The following is a 13904-nucleotide window of genomic DNA, read 5'->3' as shown; positions in this document are numbered from 1 at the left end:
CACGGTGAAGCGCTGCAGAGCCTGCAGGGAGCGTTGGTTCTGCCAGCGGAGCTGCTCCGCTAACGCCAGGGAACACGTGCAGCGGCATTCCCAAGGCAGCCAGAAGAAACACTGGTGGTAATAAAATTATACAGGGAACATATAATTTAGCCTAAGGAAATTCTCCATGTTATGAGGTCAGAGGAAGTCTATTCCCTGAGGGAGGGAGACAGAAAAAATAAATACTTCATTAGGCGATTTCTCTACCAAAGTTACAAATCCCTTTACTGGACGGAGCTCTGCAGAGCCCTGTAATCCAGCCCACCGCTTCAGGCCTCTTTAACTGTTGCGTTCAGCGATTGTGCTTGTGTAATTAGAAGGAATGAAGGCGAACACGTTTGCACCCACGCCTGCTTTCTTCCTGGTGCCCAGTACTGCACGTGCAGGTGTTCTCTTCTGTGTGTGCAAAGGTGCACTGTCACCCAAGGGACTCATTCAGCAAGAATCCCATTTCGTTTCTCAAAATACAGCAATTTACTTCTTACACTTGCACTGCAAATAAAACTGGCTGAATACTGCAGTGGCACCATGCAGAGTTACTGGCAGGTGGCATCACTCTTTGCTAAAACACTCCCAATCAACAAGTATCATTACGAAACAGCATAATAAAAATCATCAGATTGCAAGTGGCTCTTTATAATAGCTGGCAAGTAGAAGCTTTACTCCAGACCTGATTTCCACAAAATGCTGCACAGCTCTTGAGTGGAAGGTTCTAAATATTGTCTTAATGGATATTTACCCAAAGCGCACTTATCACACATTTGATAGCCTCCAAAAACTATGACAGTGATAGATTTCCTTTACTAAGAGTTCAAACATTCAACTTGTCTGTGCAGTTCTTTCCCTTCTACTTAAGGTACATGCTCTCCTTAGCGTCTCATTCCTCTGTGGAGGATTTTCTTGCCTTTTGGTTGGTTGGTTGTTTTTTTTTTACATACCTAACTTATTTTGCTTCACTGCAGATTTAAAGAACATTTTGCTTGTATCCCTGGACAATTTGCTTTTAATCTGAGAAGCAAGAAGTATCACAGGCCAGAAAAAGATTACAGTGAATCTTCCTACTGGTTTTACGTGGAAGTCACTTGTACTGCAGTGGTGGGGGGCAATTACAAAAGAAATTAAAACAGGGAAAAGAACTCCCAGTCAGGATTTGTATGAAGGCAAGAAATGTGTGTATTAAAATAACACCTTCTATTCAACAAGTTACTCAATTCTATTCAACAGATTTATTAAAAAAAATAGTATTTTAAGTCAAAGCTGCTAACAAAAATAAGGCTTTGTTACTGTTTACTTTCCTCAGTACTGCAGAACCCTTACAATGCAGCTGTGGCAACAAGAAACCTATGTCACTATAACCAAATTTTTAAATAAATGCAAAATCATCACTATAGCGACGACGTACCAGACCGAGTCACACCTTGCTCACCATCAGACCCCGAGCTATGTTTGAAGTGACTATAGGAAAGCTCTTGACCAACACAGCTCCAGTTTTGTGGTGGCACTGACCTTGATTTAAATCCATTAAACCTACAGTTTGAAGAGGGTGAGGATCGGCTAGATTAAGTATTTTGTGGTTTTATCAAAAACAACTAAAACCCCCTCTCACTGAATGCTTGTATCAAACTTCTGATATGTAAACTCTGGCAGCACATCTCTGTATCGTTAATTTATTGCGGGGAGTCATGTGCTCAGTTCAGATGCAAAACTTAAGGCAGCAGAAAGCCCTTCCCAGTATGCTGCGGCGACGGACTGTGCGTTTTCTGCCGTACTGCAGACCAAACTGGTAACAGCCTGCCTGACCGTAGGGTGCTCGGTTGCACTCAGATGATCACACACAGAGAATAAACTGGTATTAGAGGTTGTATATGCATCTTAATCCAAGCAAGACTGAAAGATAAACAGAAAGACAGTTAAGTGTGGCCCTGAAAATAATTGTTCCCCAATGAGGTATTAATTTCAGTTCCCACTAGAGGTCGCTGCTGTGACGTACCGAGCCCGGGACGAACCCCCAGAGGAGCCACGCTGCCTCGGGCACCTCCGCACGTGTATTATTAAATCATAACCTTTAAACCAATGGGAAATTCTACATTTTCCAGTTAATTATGCAACGTGCATAAATAACACCCAACACATGAGGAATGGAGCTGACGCCCAGCAAGAGCGAGGTCACAAGCTCGCTCAGGAGGGCTATGGCTGAAAAGGGGGTGAACTTCGGTCCTGTTGCCACTGCGAAAGGTTGAAAGTTTTGAACACCAGGATAATTTCATCAACAACCAGAGCCTACCTTATTTTCAACCTTTCTTCCATAGGAAAAGCAGTGAGGCAAGCGTTCTCCCTTCCCCTGGTTTTTTGGCCAAGGAACCATTAAGAGAAGGTGTCACAGGGGAAACGTCACACACCTTCAAGAGTAGGTGGTAATAGAGAGGTGGGGTAAAACAGAGGCAAGCAGGTAGGGGCACAGCAGGAGTGGTGTGGAGAAATACGGGATTCTGTGTGAGGGATGGCTGAACCACAGGGGCAGAGGAAAAAAAGACCATGGAAATGAAAGAGAAAGGGTTAGCTGCAGGAATTCAGCAGACGAGCAGCAGTCCTCAGTACGCGCCAAAATCTCCTTCCTCTAAGAAGAAATCCGCATAGAGGTAGCAGATAGGCAAAAGTAACTGCTTCTGTGTTGTAGGGCTTACACCACAAGCGTAACATAAGGTCACGCTCACCTGAGGCATGGAGGGGGGTCCTTTTGGTGACATTGTCTTTTACAGTGACAGAAGCACCCTGGCTGATGAGAGCTTCCACACACTCCGCGTGTCCTTTAAATGCAGCCAGGTCCAAAGCAGTGCGTCCCTTCTCATCCCTAATATCCAGATCTACCAACGACTGGAGAAGTACCTCCAAGGCTTGGTGATGACCGTTGTAGGCCTGGAAATACAAAAAGTGTCATGTAAAGAACGTAACTTTTGTCTTTCAAAAACTTGCACATAAAATGTGAATAAATTCCATCGTTGTCACCAGTCCTCTAAACACAGCAGAAGTGATACCGTTTTCTTGATTCCTTATGACTTTAACTTGAAAGGATTTTCCCACGTTACACTGTAGCCAAGAAACTAAAAAATTCCTAGTGTTCAGGGAAAGAGATTATGATTGTTGGTTTGCTCTAACCTTCTAATACAACCCAAGGTGAGGAATTTCAGGCAATAATTTGCCAGTTCAGCACAGGTGAAACAACAATTAATTTTTCACATTCTACAGTATCAGGAAAACATTTGCTTCCAAAACTGGATTCACTAGTTATGCTGGTCAGAGGTTGCATGGATTATCATCTAACTGGGTGTTAAGTTCAACACATCTGCTGGTCTCCAACTAAACAAAAGCAATTCTCAAACTCAGATTTTTGTGCAAATACAAACACAAACTTGACCTGCTGTTCATAGCTGATGCTTCATGGAGTATTCCTGACAGTAGGATCTTCTGGTAGGACGACTGCAGTGGACAAGTAGATGCACTTCCAGACCTACAGCCACATTTGGTCCAACAGCACAAACACAGCTGGCATTGCAAAAACCCAGTGGCTAGCCCCAGAAACTGAAAACGTTCCACTCAGCTGTGTAGGGACTGCCCTTCTCCCCCTACTGTCAGGCTCACAGAGAACATCCTTTTGATTTATACACAAACGTATAATTAGCATAACCAGAGCTGAGGCAATTAATGAAAACAGGAGATGCAAACGGCAAGAAACCACAGAGGTTAAGCACTGGTGGCAGCAGCGCACTCCTACTGACCGCTTCGAAAGGACTGCAGGCAACACACAACTGTTTCCCTGTCAGACCAAGACAAGTACCTAAAGAAAGCAAAGGCAAAAGAAAAGGGTGATATCTCAGATATCAGGGAACCCATATCTCAGAAAATACTCCACCACAGCTGTCAAGATTTTCTTCTTCATGACACTTACAAAACAACTAGCAACAACCTGATCTTTGACACAATGTGAGGTATCTATCTTGAAGGTGCCATATGCAGACTGCATGGCCCATCCTCTCCTTGAAAGGTCATAAAGTTTATGGTGAAATATCTGCAAGCAGAGGCCTCGGCCACCGCGCCGTACCAGCCAGCTGACAGGACCCCATGTTTTGGTGCAGATTGCTGGCTTTCTGGATCCACACGACGAGACATTCGGTGGACACCACCAGCCCTGGGGAAGGATGGCCACAGGCACCCCAGCAATCGGGGGCGTTTGAACCGAACGTCAGAGACGCTCCTGGACAGCTGTAATTGAACTGTGAAACAGGGATGTTTCACGTAAGCTTTTTTATTTTTAAACTGTGCGTTTGGGGTGCCTCAGGTGAATGAACTGCTGTTAACCAGCAACAAGAGGGAGAGACACGGCGATGTCCTTGCACGGACCCTGTCCACGGGGCAGAGAGGGCAGGCGCTGCTATCTGGCAGGCTTCGGAGCCAGTCCCTGCCCAGCACGGGATTGGTGTCGGTGACAGTGCAGGCTGTAACCCTTCCTTGGGCCGGGGAGTGACACTCTCCTTCCTGCAGTCTTCACATTGCAGACAAGATGGAGAGAAGAGTTCAGCGACAAACTCCACCTTTTAACCCAACTGTTGTGGCTCCTGTTCCCTCAGGTCACGCGTGGCTAATCCAAACACCAGGTCAGAGCTGTTCTGGCTGACTCGGAAAGAGGGAAATGATCGCTACAGAACCGAAACTTGCCCCTGTTTTCCAGTAAGCAAGTTGCTCCCCTTTCCAGGGGAGGCCAGCTTCGTGGTGAGGCTGGATGTTCAGCAAAGGGCCAGTCCGACAGGCGTGTGTGGAGAGGCTGAGAGAGCTGGGACTGCTCAGCCTCCAAACGAAAATGCGTTTTCAAATGTGGATAAACACGCGACGGGGGAGCAAAGACAACAGAGGCAGACTCTTCTCAGGGGTGCCCAGTGACAAGACAAGAGGCAATGGGCCCGAATTTAAACACAGGAAATTCCATTTACTGCAAAAAAATACCATTTTTACTGTGATGTGGTGAGACACTGGGGTGGATTATCTCCAGGAACTTTCCGTACCTGGAGATACTAAAAAATGTGATGGGGCACAGTCCTGAGAAACCTGCTCTAGCTGACGCTGCTTTCAGCACGGAGGCAGGACTGGCTGATCTCCAGAGGTCCACGTCAGCCTCCACTATTCTGTCATTCTGCACAAGAAAGCTGGGAAGAAGGATCCCGAAACCTTGACCTCCTGGGAAAGGGGACCTGTTGTGATCTCTGAGGCCACACGTGCTGGACGCCTTTTTGACAGCAGTTTCCACGGCACGCTCTCCAGGCGCTGTGGGGGGTTAGGCATGCTCTCCCACACCTTGCCGTGTACCAGGCGGGTCTTTGCACTCTGCACAGCCCCAGGAGAACATCAGAGTATCTCACTCCATGATCAAAGCCATCGGCTCAAGCTCCAGCCCCAAATTTATAAGCTAGTTACGAATAAAAGTTGCAGCTTTCCATTTATTTTCACTTCGGTGTCTGCCTTCTTACCCAACTGTTTTGAGTCCGTAAGAACCAAGAGCTTCAGCTGCCAAAAGTTTAATTAATAATTCCAGCCCAGAACCTGGTTTTGTTACATCTAGGCCTACATCTCATACCAGCTTTTTTCAAAACAAGTCTATGATTAAACGTGCTTCAAAGACAGAGATTAAGGAATTATTCTAGGAGATACTGATCAAACACTTTACACTTGTCTCATACTTACAGCTAAATGCAAAGGACTTTTCGTAGCTGCAGAATCAGATTCCTCAAACATATTGTTCGTTTTTTCCAGAAGCTGAAGGGGAAAAAAAAAACCAAAACCAGTCTTAAAACATTTCTGCTAAGAAAGGATAAATTCTCACAGACTGTAAATCAGCAGACGCAGATATATTTTGCCCTCAGACGAATGCGCTAAGTACTGAAGGACTGTGAGGTATAAATACTTCATAACCTTTTCTGTAAAGTATTTTCAAGTTTTTCCCAACAGGGTGAAGTTATAAAACTAATTTAAAAGCTTCTCATGAACATTCTTTCCCAGATTAATTAGTTTCCCTGAAATCACAGGGACTGCTTGGTGAGAAAGGAGCACTCAAAAGGAAGAATTTGTGGAGCAGAGCCCTCCGTAAGTTTACATTGGAAAAAGCACAGTTTCATGATTACACAGGTAATGCATATGCAAGCCATGTCTGATACAGCGTTTCGGATAATTCTGACGCCTAATTAGCACTGGGAATAATTATAACTGAGCTGTGAGTCATTCACAGTCATTTTTACAATTTAGCAAAGCAGAACCTGCTCCTGTAACGACAGTCTTCTGAAACACAACACATCCTTGAAATCCTACAAACACCTAATGACATGCATCGCACTTTTGTATGATCCTCCTCATTTCAAGGGATCCCAAAGCACTCTGAGGCTTAAAACCCAGGGCACTTCTGTCCAGCGAGAAGGAGGAACTATAGATTAGCACCACTCCACGGCAGCGCACGAACCCTGACAACCCATCCAACTGAGGCTGCAAAGATCATACCGGGTATTGACAGAAGCAATATTGCCAATTCAGCCGCTGCTGACAGCACTGCCCACACGCACGGCCTCTGACCGAGTAACTACTCAAAGAGTTAGTCTCCAAATGCCTTTGGAACTGGAAATTAGCATTTTACAGAAAATTAGTAATAGGAAACTGTGAACAGGAAAGAAAAGCGTGACAGGTAACTACAACTGACTCATGACGTGTCTAAGGTTATGAGCCAATTTGTCACACAGGGCTTCTTTGGAGTTTTATTTTATTTTTTGTTTGGGATTTTTTTGACAGAATAAGGAATTAATGAAAAGACTGACAAAGAGGGAAGGACATTTTTGTGACAATCTGGATAATTCTAGAGCCTGACAACATGGAAGGCTCCCCAGACAGCCAGGAGGAAGCCCACAGCAGCCTTGCCTACACTGCCAGGCGGCGGCGTATCCCAAACTCTGACGCGTGCCCCAACTTCTGGCGTTGCAAATTAGTCTGTAATAGACCTATAGCAAGGATAAATTTATCCAAGAAATTGAACTGGAATCCAGGCTAGCATTAATAATGTATAAGGTGTTACAAAGCAGTAATGTAGTTTATTTGTATATTTTGTGCCTAGTAAAATGTCAGGACTGGGAAAGAAACATGTATTGATGCACATTCTGTTCATAGGCAAGTGGGCATGTGCATTAACAGGTAATGTGAATTTTAACACTTCCCTGCAACTAAGGAGGGGGCAGAACCCCAAAAAGTCAAGCCACACACCAGTTTTTCAGTAGGTCTGGCGCAGAGTCAGGAAGCATTTGGTCTTACCATGTGCGGCCATCTCCAGTTTAAAATATTGTTCTCTTATATAAGATAGCTATAAACAGGACGGAGCAGCAGCCAGCTCTGAATACATGAGTAAATTCTGAATTTCTCCAGTGAATAAACAAACTAGAAAAATCCCGCCAAACAAACCCAAGCACTAAGCCTGTTCCTCCGCCTGCCTAATACCAGCCTTTATTCTGAGTCCATAAGGCCAGCACAGCAGACTAATTTAATCACTTTTAATTATGTTTAACATCATCTGTTGAAATTCCAGAATCAAAATCTCAACAAAGAAATACTTTCCTTAACCTGTCAGAAGGCTCCAAAAGTCTCCTGGAACAAGGCAGATAATTGCTTTTTGAGCAGATGGAAAAAACCACAAAGAAAACTGACAAAATTAAGGCTCTAAAGGAACAAATTGTGGGATTGGAGAGCCCCTCACAAAAGGCATCTCCATGGCTTAGAGTTAAAGCAGCTTAGACTGATGCAGGCTAGGCTTAATGAGCTTATTACTTATAAGGCTGAACGCCTCCATCATAAAGTCAAGCGTAAACACGAACTTGATGGTAAACCTGGTAGCTCTCAGATACATAGTTGTACAGTGCAAGAAGAGAAATTAGAAAGGAGAGCAAGAAGAGGAAGATTCAAGGCACAGCGCCAGTAATTTTTCAGTATGTCTTGTCAAGCACCACTTTGTAACAATTAAAACTAAGTCATCTGAAGGATAAACATCAAGCACAAGAGACAAAAAGTGCCAGGTCCAAGTTACCAAGCAATTCTCCAGTTTCACCAGCGTTTCTGTGGTTCTAAGAATGCATTTATAGTAAGTTACACGTACTCGTTACGAGAACACATAAAACAGCCCTTGAAGGGCTCTAGCTCCATAATGCTTCCATCTTAAAGGAATACACTTGTAAGAAGCAATCCACAGTCGCATCTGTTTTTAAAAAGGTGAATTTGTTGCTCAAAACCATTTGCCCTGACAGCCAGGGAAGCTTAAACCCACAGACCCCGCGGCCGATGCAAGCCTGCCCGCTTGCCGCGGTACGTACCTGCCCGCCAGAACCCGCCCCATGCATTTCACTGAAGACAGCCAAACGCGTGGGGGTTACTAACCGCTTGTGCTTACTGGTGGTTGACAAGAGACTGTCCCAGCATATCTCATTTCTAATTTTCTGTGCCACTGGAATGATGTCTTTTAGCCAATTACATTTCTATGTATAGATTGCGTGCAGATTTTAAGTGGCTGTCAGAACTGTGCAGAGACACCAGAAATTGGTAAGCACTCTGCTCTCTGGTTAGGTCATAACTTTTTAAAAAGTAAGGATACCCTTCCTCTTCTTCTGCCTCTTGGAAATTCCCAGCCCAACCCCTTCACTTCCCGTAACAGGGCTATTCAATACTGTATGAATCATTTTGTAAAGTCTTCTTCATACTCAGAAGCAGGAACTTGAATGCTTTGGGAGTGAGATGCAGACAACGAAAGATAAAACATGTCAATTATTCAGTTCTATTGTCACAAACTCACAGCACTACAAGGCTGCTATTATAAACTGTCTTCTCTCTCCCAGGTCGGTATGAAGATAAATAACTTTTACAGTTCTCACAATTTTATTTTATTTGGACAGCAAGGGTATTTACAGGCATAATAGGATTTACTGAGCGATTTTATTCTGTGATTATATTAAAGGATTATATGGCAGGATACAGTGTGGGGACTTTTCCCCCCCTCCATTTTTATTTTTTTGACTCAGATATGCCAGTTAATGAGTCAGGATACTTCATATAAATGTCCTTCCAGACTATAATACGTTCTAAAGTTCAGCTCTAGTTTACAAAAAGCAGCTTCATGGAGCATCTTGGTGATTTAGAATTACCATCAGGCAGAAAAGGCGATAATACGCTCAACATGCACAAAAGGTTTAAGCTACACTTTTAAAAGGAGGATGCCAGAAGAAGCTCCAAGCCATAGACACCATAACGGTGGGTGCGATCTCAGATCCTGGAAGAGAACAGAACGCATGATCCTGCAGCAGCCAGCGTGCACCCACACCTCCAGGCACAGCCATCTCAGTGGCTACTGGTAGCGATGTCAAAGGTTTAATCTAACTACCACGGAAGCTGAAGTGACTTTCCTTTGAGAGTTTTACTATTTTAGTGCGTAAGGAAACCTCTACATTCCAACACACATACTTCAAGCACTGCTAATGAGCTTCTTCAGCTTGGTGCTACTAAGAGCAATGATAAAATGGCAAAACATTAGGTTACATGTGTATCATCTATAAATGGCCTTTACTCTGAAAGGTTATTAAGCAAACAGCGTTCAGAAATTTCCACACATGTAAAAAGCTGATCAAAAGGCAACTGAGACAAAAGAAACTGTTAAACATTGCTCTTCTGCAATAATTACACAGAAAGGTAGCTTATCACTTACAAGGTCATTCAGAAGTGGCAATTAGTAACAATTTTTAATGCCACTTTGAGAACTGAAAAAAAATATATCAGCTAGGATGTCACTTTGAATCTCATCTTTCCTGATAAACTGCAATAGATAATTTTCTCTACTGGGGGAAAACATACCAGCAGCAGCTTCTTTTAAATAAAGGCTTCACCAGCAAGTAGCAAGCACAAGATTGAAGATCCATCACTTGTTTCAGATGAGATAGAAAAGACTGATAGAATTAACCTCTGTACTACTTTATACCAGGAAAGCACATTTTTAAATCTCAGAATTATTCTTGATTGAATAATTCAAAGGTGAAGTGGTACAAACATATCCTCAGGGGTGAGAAGCAATCCTATAAGCTCTCTCCATATTTATTTTAATTTCATCAGGTTGAAACCAATACACATCCTTAATGCAGTGTCTGATACGTTTTCCTAAAACCAGGGTTTAAAAATCAGATTAATCAGTGTTTACGTCAGTTTCACTCATGTGCGTAGATTACAGGCGAAGTTAAAATAACGTAAGCAAGAAGGAGTTTTGCAAGAACTGAGGTAGACTGAGTCTGCAGAAATTTATTAGTAGTTCCATGCAGCTCTCCCAGCACAAAATTTAAATATCCGATACCCTGCCAGAACAGTCACCACCATGCGAACAGGACACTTACCTGGCATCTAAAAGAACACCGTGCAAGTCTTTAAACATATCTAAATCTCAAAGTTCGAGCAGACCTCCAGGCCACTGCTGTTCTCATGTGGGACACTAGTCTTCTGTTGGAGCTCTCCCACTCCATGCAAGTGTTGCATGTTATGCCGTTGAGTGCCATGCTCGGTGGGTGGCACAGGAGGTTCTCACCCAGTGAGCGTTAACACGAACCAGGGACGCTCCAAATGAGAGTGAGAGATCCTACGCAGCACCAGCCAGCGTGACACGCTGGCCACCTCCTGGGATGCAGAGGTCCAGCTCCTTTGTCAGTCGGCGGAGATTTTACCCTGGAACTTTCACACCGAATGATATATATTGTGTTTCTCTCTGGCCAGAAATTCTGCCTCAGAGGTTCTGTAAAGCCTCATACTTTGGTTTAAGGACACTCTTACACAGTGAAAGTTTTGCAAAACTTCACAGAGTTGCATAAAAGGTACAGGAAGGATTTTATTTAGAGAAATTATTATCCTTAAAAAAATTTCTCTCTAGCTAGAAAATTGGAGCGCTGGTGAAATACAGTGACAGTAAACTTTTTTAAATGTGCATTTCAAGGGTGTATTTGCTACTCTCCTCTCATTTGTGCCTCTACTATGAAACACAGACAAGTGCTTTTTAAATTCAGACTCACTTGAAAACACGTAATTTACATTTCTCCTCTGAACCACTTCGAAATTGGCCACAAACTTCCAGAAAACAGACAAGTGTCGGTTCCATTTCACATCACCAAATGCAAAGTTACTTTAACATCCAGAAAAATGTCATGCCGGTCAGGTACATGCACTTGGCTCGCAGCTCCCAAGACTGACTGAGGAAAAGCAACAGACTTTCCAGCAAAGCTTGAGCCTGGAAGCAACAGCAAGAAGGAAATCCAGCGGAAACAAAAGCAGCACACATGCAGTCGCTTGAAGTACACAGCATGCTCGTTAAGAGTTGTGATTCTTCTTCTTCAGGCTTTATCAGAGTGAATACAAGGATTTGCAGAATACTGAGAAGTTTAAATAAAAATGGAAATACACAGCATGCAATCGTTTTTCATTTACTCACTATATCCAATGGAGTTTTGCTTCCAATCTAATTAAAAATGTCAATTAAAGACGTAAGTATTCAAGTATAACGGCAATCTGCAAGTGTTTTTTGTTTGTTGTTTTTCCTGTAGAATAAACTGCATTGCCAGCAGCGCGTGAACACAATCAGAACCCAAGACCTGACCCTGCGTGCACTCGTCCCTGCGCTGCCCGCCTAGGGACGGAATGCTCCTGAAGCGGCGAGACCAGCGCCTACTGCTGCCGGTCCCGCTGGATGGGAACCAGTGCCACGCCATCAGTGGACAGCAGTGAGCATGCTGACGAACAATCTACTCAGCTGACAAAATACAGACATACAGATACAAAAGACACACACTGGGAGACTGTCTAACAAAGTTCGCTCGCTTTGTAAGCCTACAGGTACCATCAAACCAGCAACAGTTTCTTTTTGAATGTCTGCTGACACAGGCAGACACCTTGCCTGGTATAAACAAACCCCATTACACCCCTAAAACCCCAGCGCCCGCGGCTCTTTCTGAGCCATACGGCCTAATGCAATGCTATATGCCATGATCAAGTGCCGTTTTCATCGGATTCAATAGATTTGAGGGAGTCAGACATTCTTTTCACATTTACATTTAAACACCACAGAGACAGACAGACAGGTATTTAGGGCAAGAGCAGAAGTCCATGACCCAGAGGTGAAAAAAACGTCTCCTGCAGTTCTGTAATCACCTTGTTATTCTGTCCAACAGATCTAAGCACCTTGCTTTTCCACCCCAGGAATATAAAAATATGAACTAAAAATCAAGACAAAACCTGTCAGAGAGACAAAATAAGCCCCAGAGATGCTAGGCAATACTCTCATCCTCCAAGCCAAAGTGCCAGGAGGGTGCCAGAGCAAATGGTAAATTCCTGCACTCGCTGAGTTCACAAGCAGCACTAGCTTTCTCCAAAACGTTTTTAGGATCAAAATTACCCAGTTTCCAAAACATAAAATCTAAGCCAAAATGCACCGCTATAAGCTAACATATACTGGCATATCTAGCATATACAGGCCCCTATTGATCACTTAACCAGTGGGTACATATCGCACTAATGCTGACTTAAAGACTTAATTAAATCAATCTACCATGATCTGGGGGGTTCTAGGACTGACAGACAAATTAGGTTTATTAAAGTTATTTTCAAGCATTAAGTTCCTACATTCTTTTCCTTGTTAGAGCCACTCAAGTTAACGACTTTGGACTTCTCCACTAAAAAAGGAGCTTCCACGTGGGAGAAGCTCTCATAGACGTAGATACAAAGTCATTTGCCACACAAAACGCTATCGCCACTGGTTTCGGACAAAATGCCACCTTTAAGAAAGAGGGTGTTGCTCGTGGAGACGGTCGGGAATTCCTGAAGGAGACAACCCAGAAGGTATCCCCGAAAGAACAGGCTCGGGTCAGGAGGCTTAGGGTCTGCCGCCAGACAAGGACCCAAGCCAGACCCCCACGTGGCAAAAGGCTTTTCAGCACCTGTCCCAGCCACACTGAAGTCATCGTCACTGCTCACCACTGCCCTGCGCTCGGAGGGAGGAAGGAACAAACTCTGGTTGACAAGGGACACACACAATGAGCAGCAGCCGCACCGAAGATTCGTGGGGTTGGTGAGTTCAACTTCTCCACAGGTTAAGGAACGAACTGTTTGAAGGCACGGCTGAACTCTTCTCAGTGCTAACGGTCAGTCTAATAAAGGAGTTTGCTTTCTCTTCAAATCCAGCCTCTCCTTCCACATGGTGGCCAAAGCAGCCCTCTGCTAGCCCAAGCCTCCCCTGCCCCGCGGCAGCTGGGAGGCTCACCTCGCTGCGGGCAGGCAGGACGGGATCTGCCTCTTCTTTTGGACATGGTTTTTGGTGAAACCATGCTCTCCTCCCACCCTCAACCGAATTAGTCCCTGTGCTGATTCAATTTCTGTTAGCCAAAGAGTGAATTTCATTTGCTGATGGTTTAAAGAAAAAAGCAGATTAAAAGAAAAAATAACCATCAATTCTTACAGTCAGAGAAGAGATTTCACTACAGGAGACAGGCATTTGATTGTTTGCCCTAACACTGCACAGAAACCTATTTTTACCAGCACAAAGCGCATGACTGGCTCTCCAGATGGAATTTTAACGTGAAATTACAAGTTAAATTTCACTGTTTTCACACCAATAAGGATTTTGTGATAAGAGATCATTTCAACAAAAAAATCCACTATATTTTTCTTTTTTTCAAAGTAATTTGGTGATCTTATCAGCTCTAAAATACCGACTAGCGAACATGACTGATGCCCCTGACTACCAAACACCAAAGTCGGTCTCAATCTGAACAAAC

General features: G+C 43.9%; 1 protein-coding gene across 6 annotated transcripts in view; it reads right to left on the bottom strand.

Moving 5' to 3' along the window:
• ANKRD44 (ankyrin repeat domain 44) overlaps nucleotides 1–13904 on the bottom strand; it is a 143412-nt gene that overhangs the window by 17833 nt on the left and 111675 nt on the right. For all 6 annotated transcript variants that reach the window (XR_008823432.1, XM_056348474.1, XM_056348477.1 and 3 more), the window contains exons 17-18: nucleotides 5773–5844; nucleotides 2754–2955 (exon numbers count right to left, since the gene is read on the bottom strand). Coding sequence is in view for 5 of the 6 variants with exons in the window: in XM_056348474.1 (XP_056204449.1) it covers nucleotides 2754–2955; nucleotides 5773–5844 (274 nt within the window). In the remaining variant the exon portion in view is untranslated. The remainder of the gene's footprint in view (nucleotides 1–2753; nucleotides 2956–5772; nucleotides 5845–13904) is intronic.

Source organism: Falco biarmicus, chromosome 8 (genome assembly GCF_023638135.1).
Source record: "Falco biarmicus isolate bFalBia1 chromosome 8, bFalBia1.pri, whole genome shotgun sequence".
Taxonomy (NCBI): domain Eukaryota; kingdom Metazoa; phylum Chordata; class Aves; order Falconiformes; family Falconidae; genus Falco; species Falco biarmicus.
Note: the sequence above shows the minus strand (reverse complement) of the source record. Positions and strands in the feature narration are given on the sequence as shown.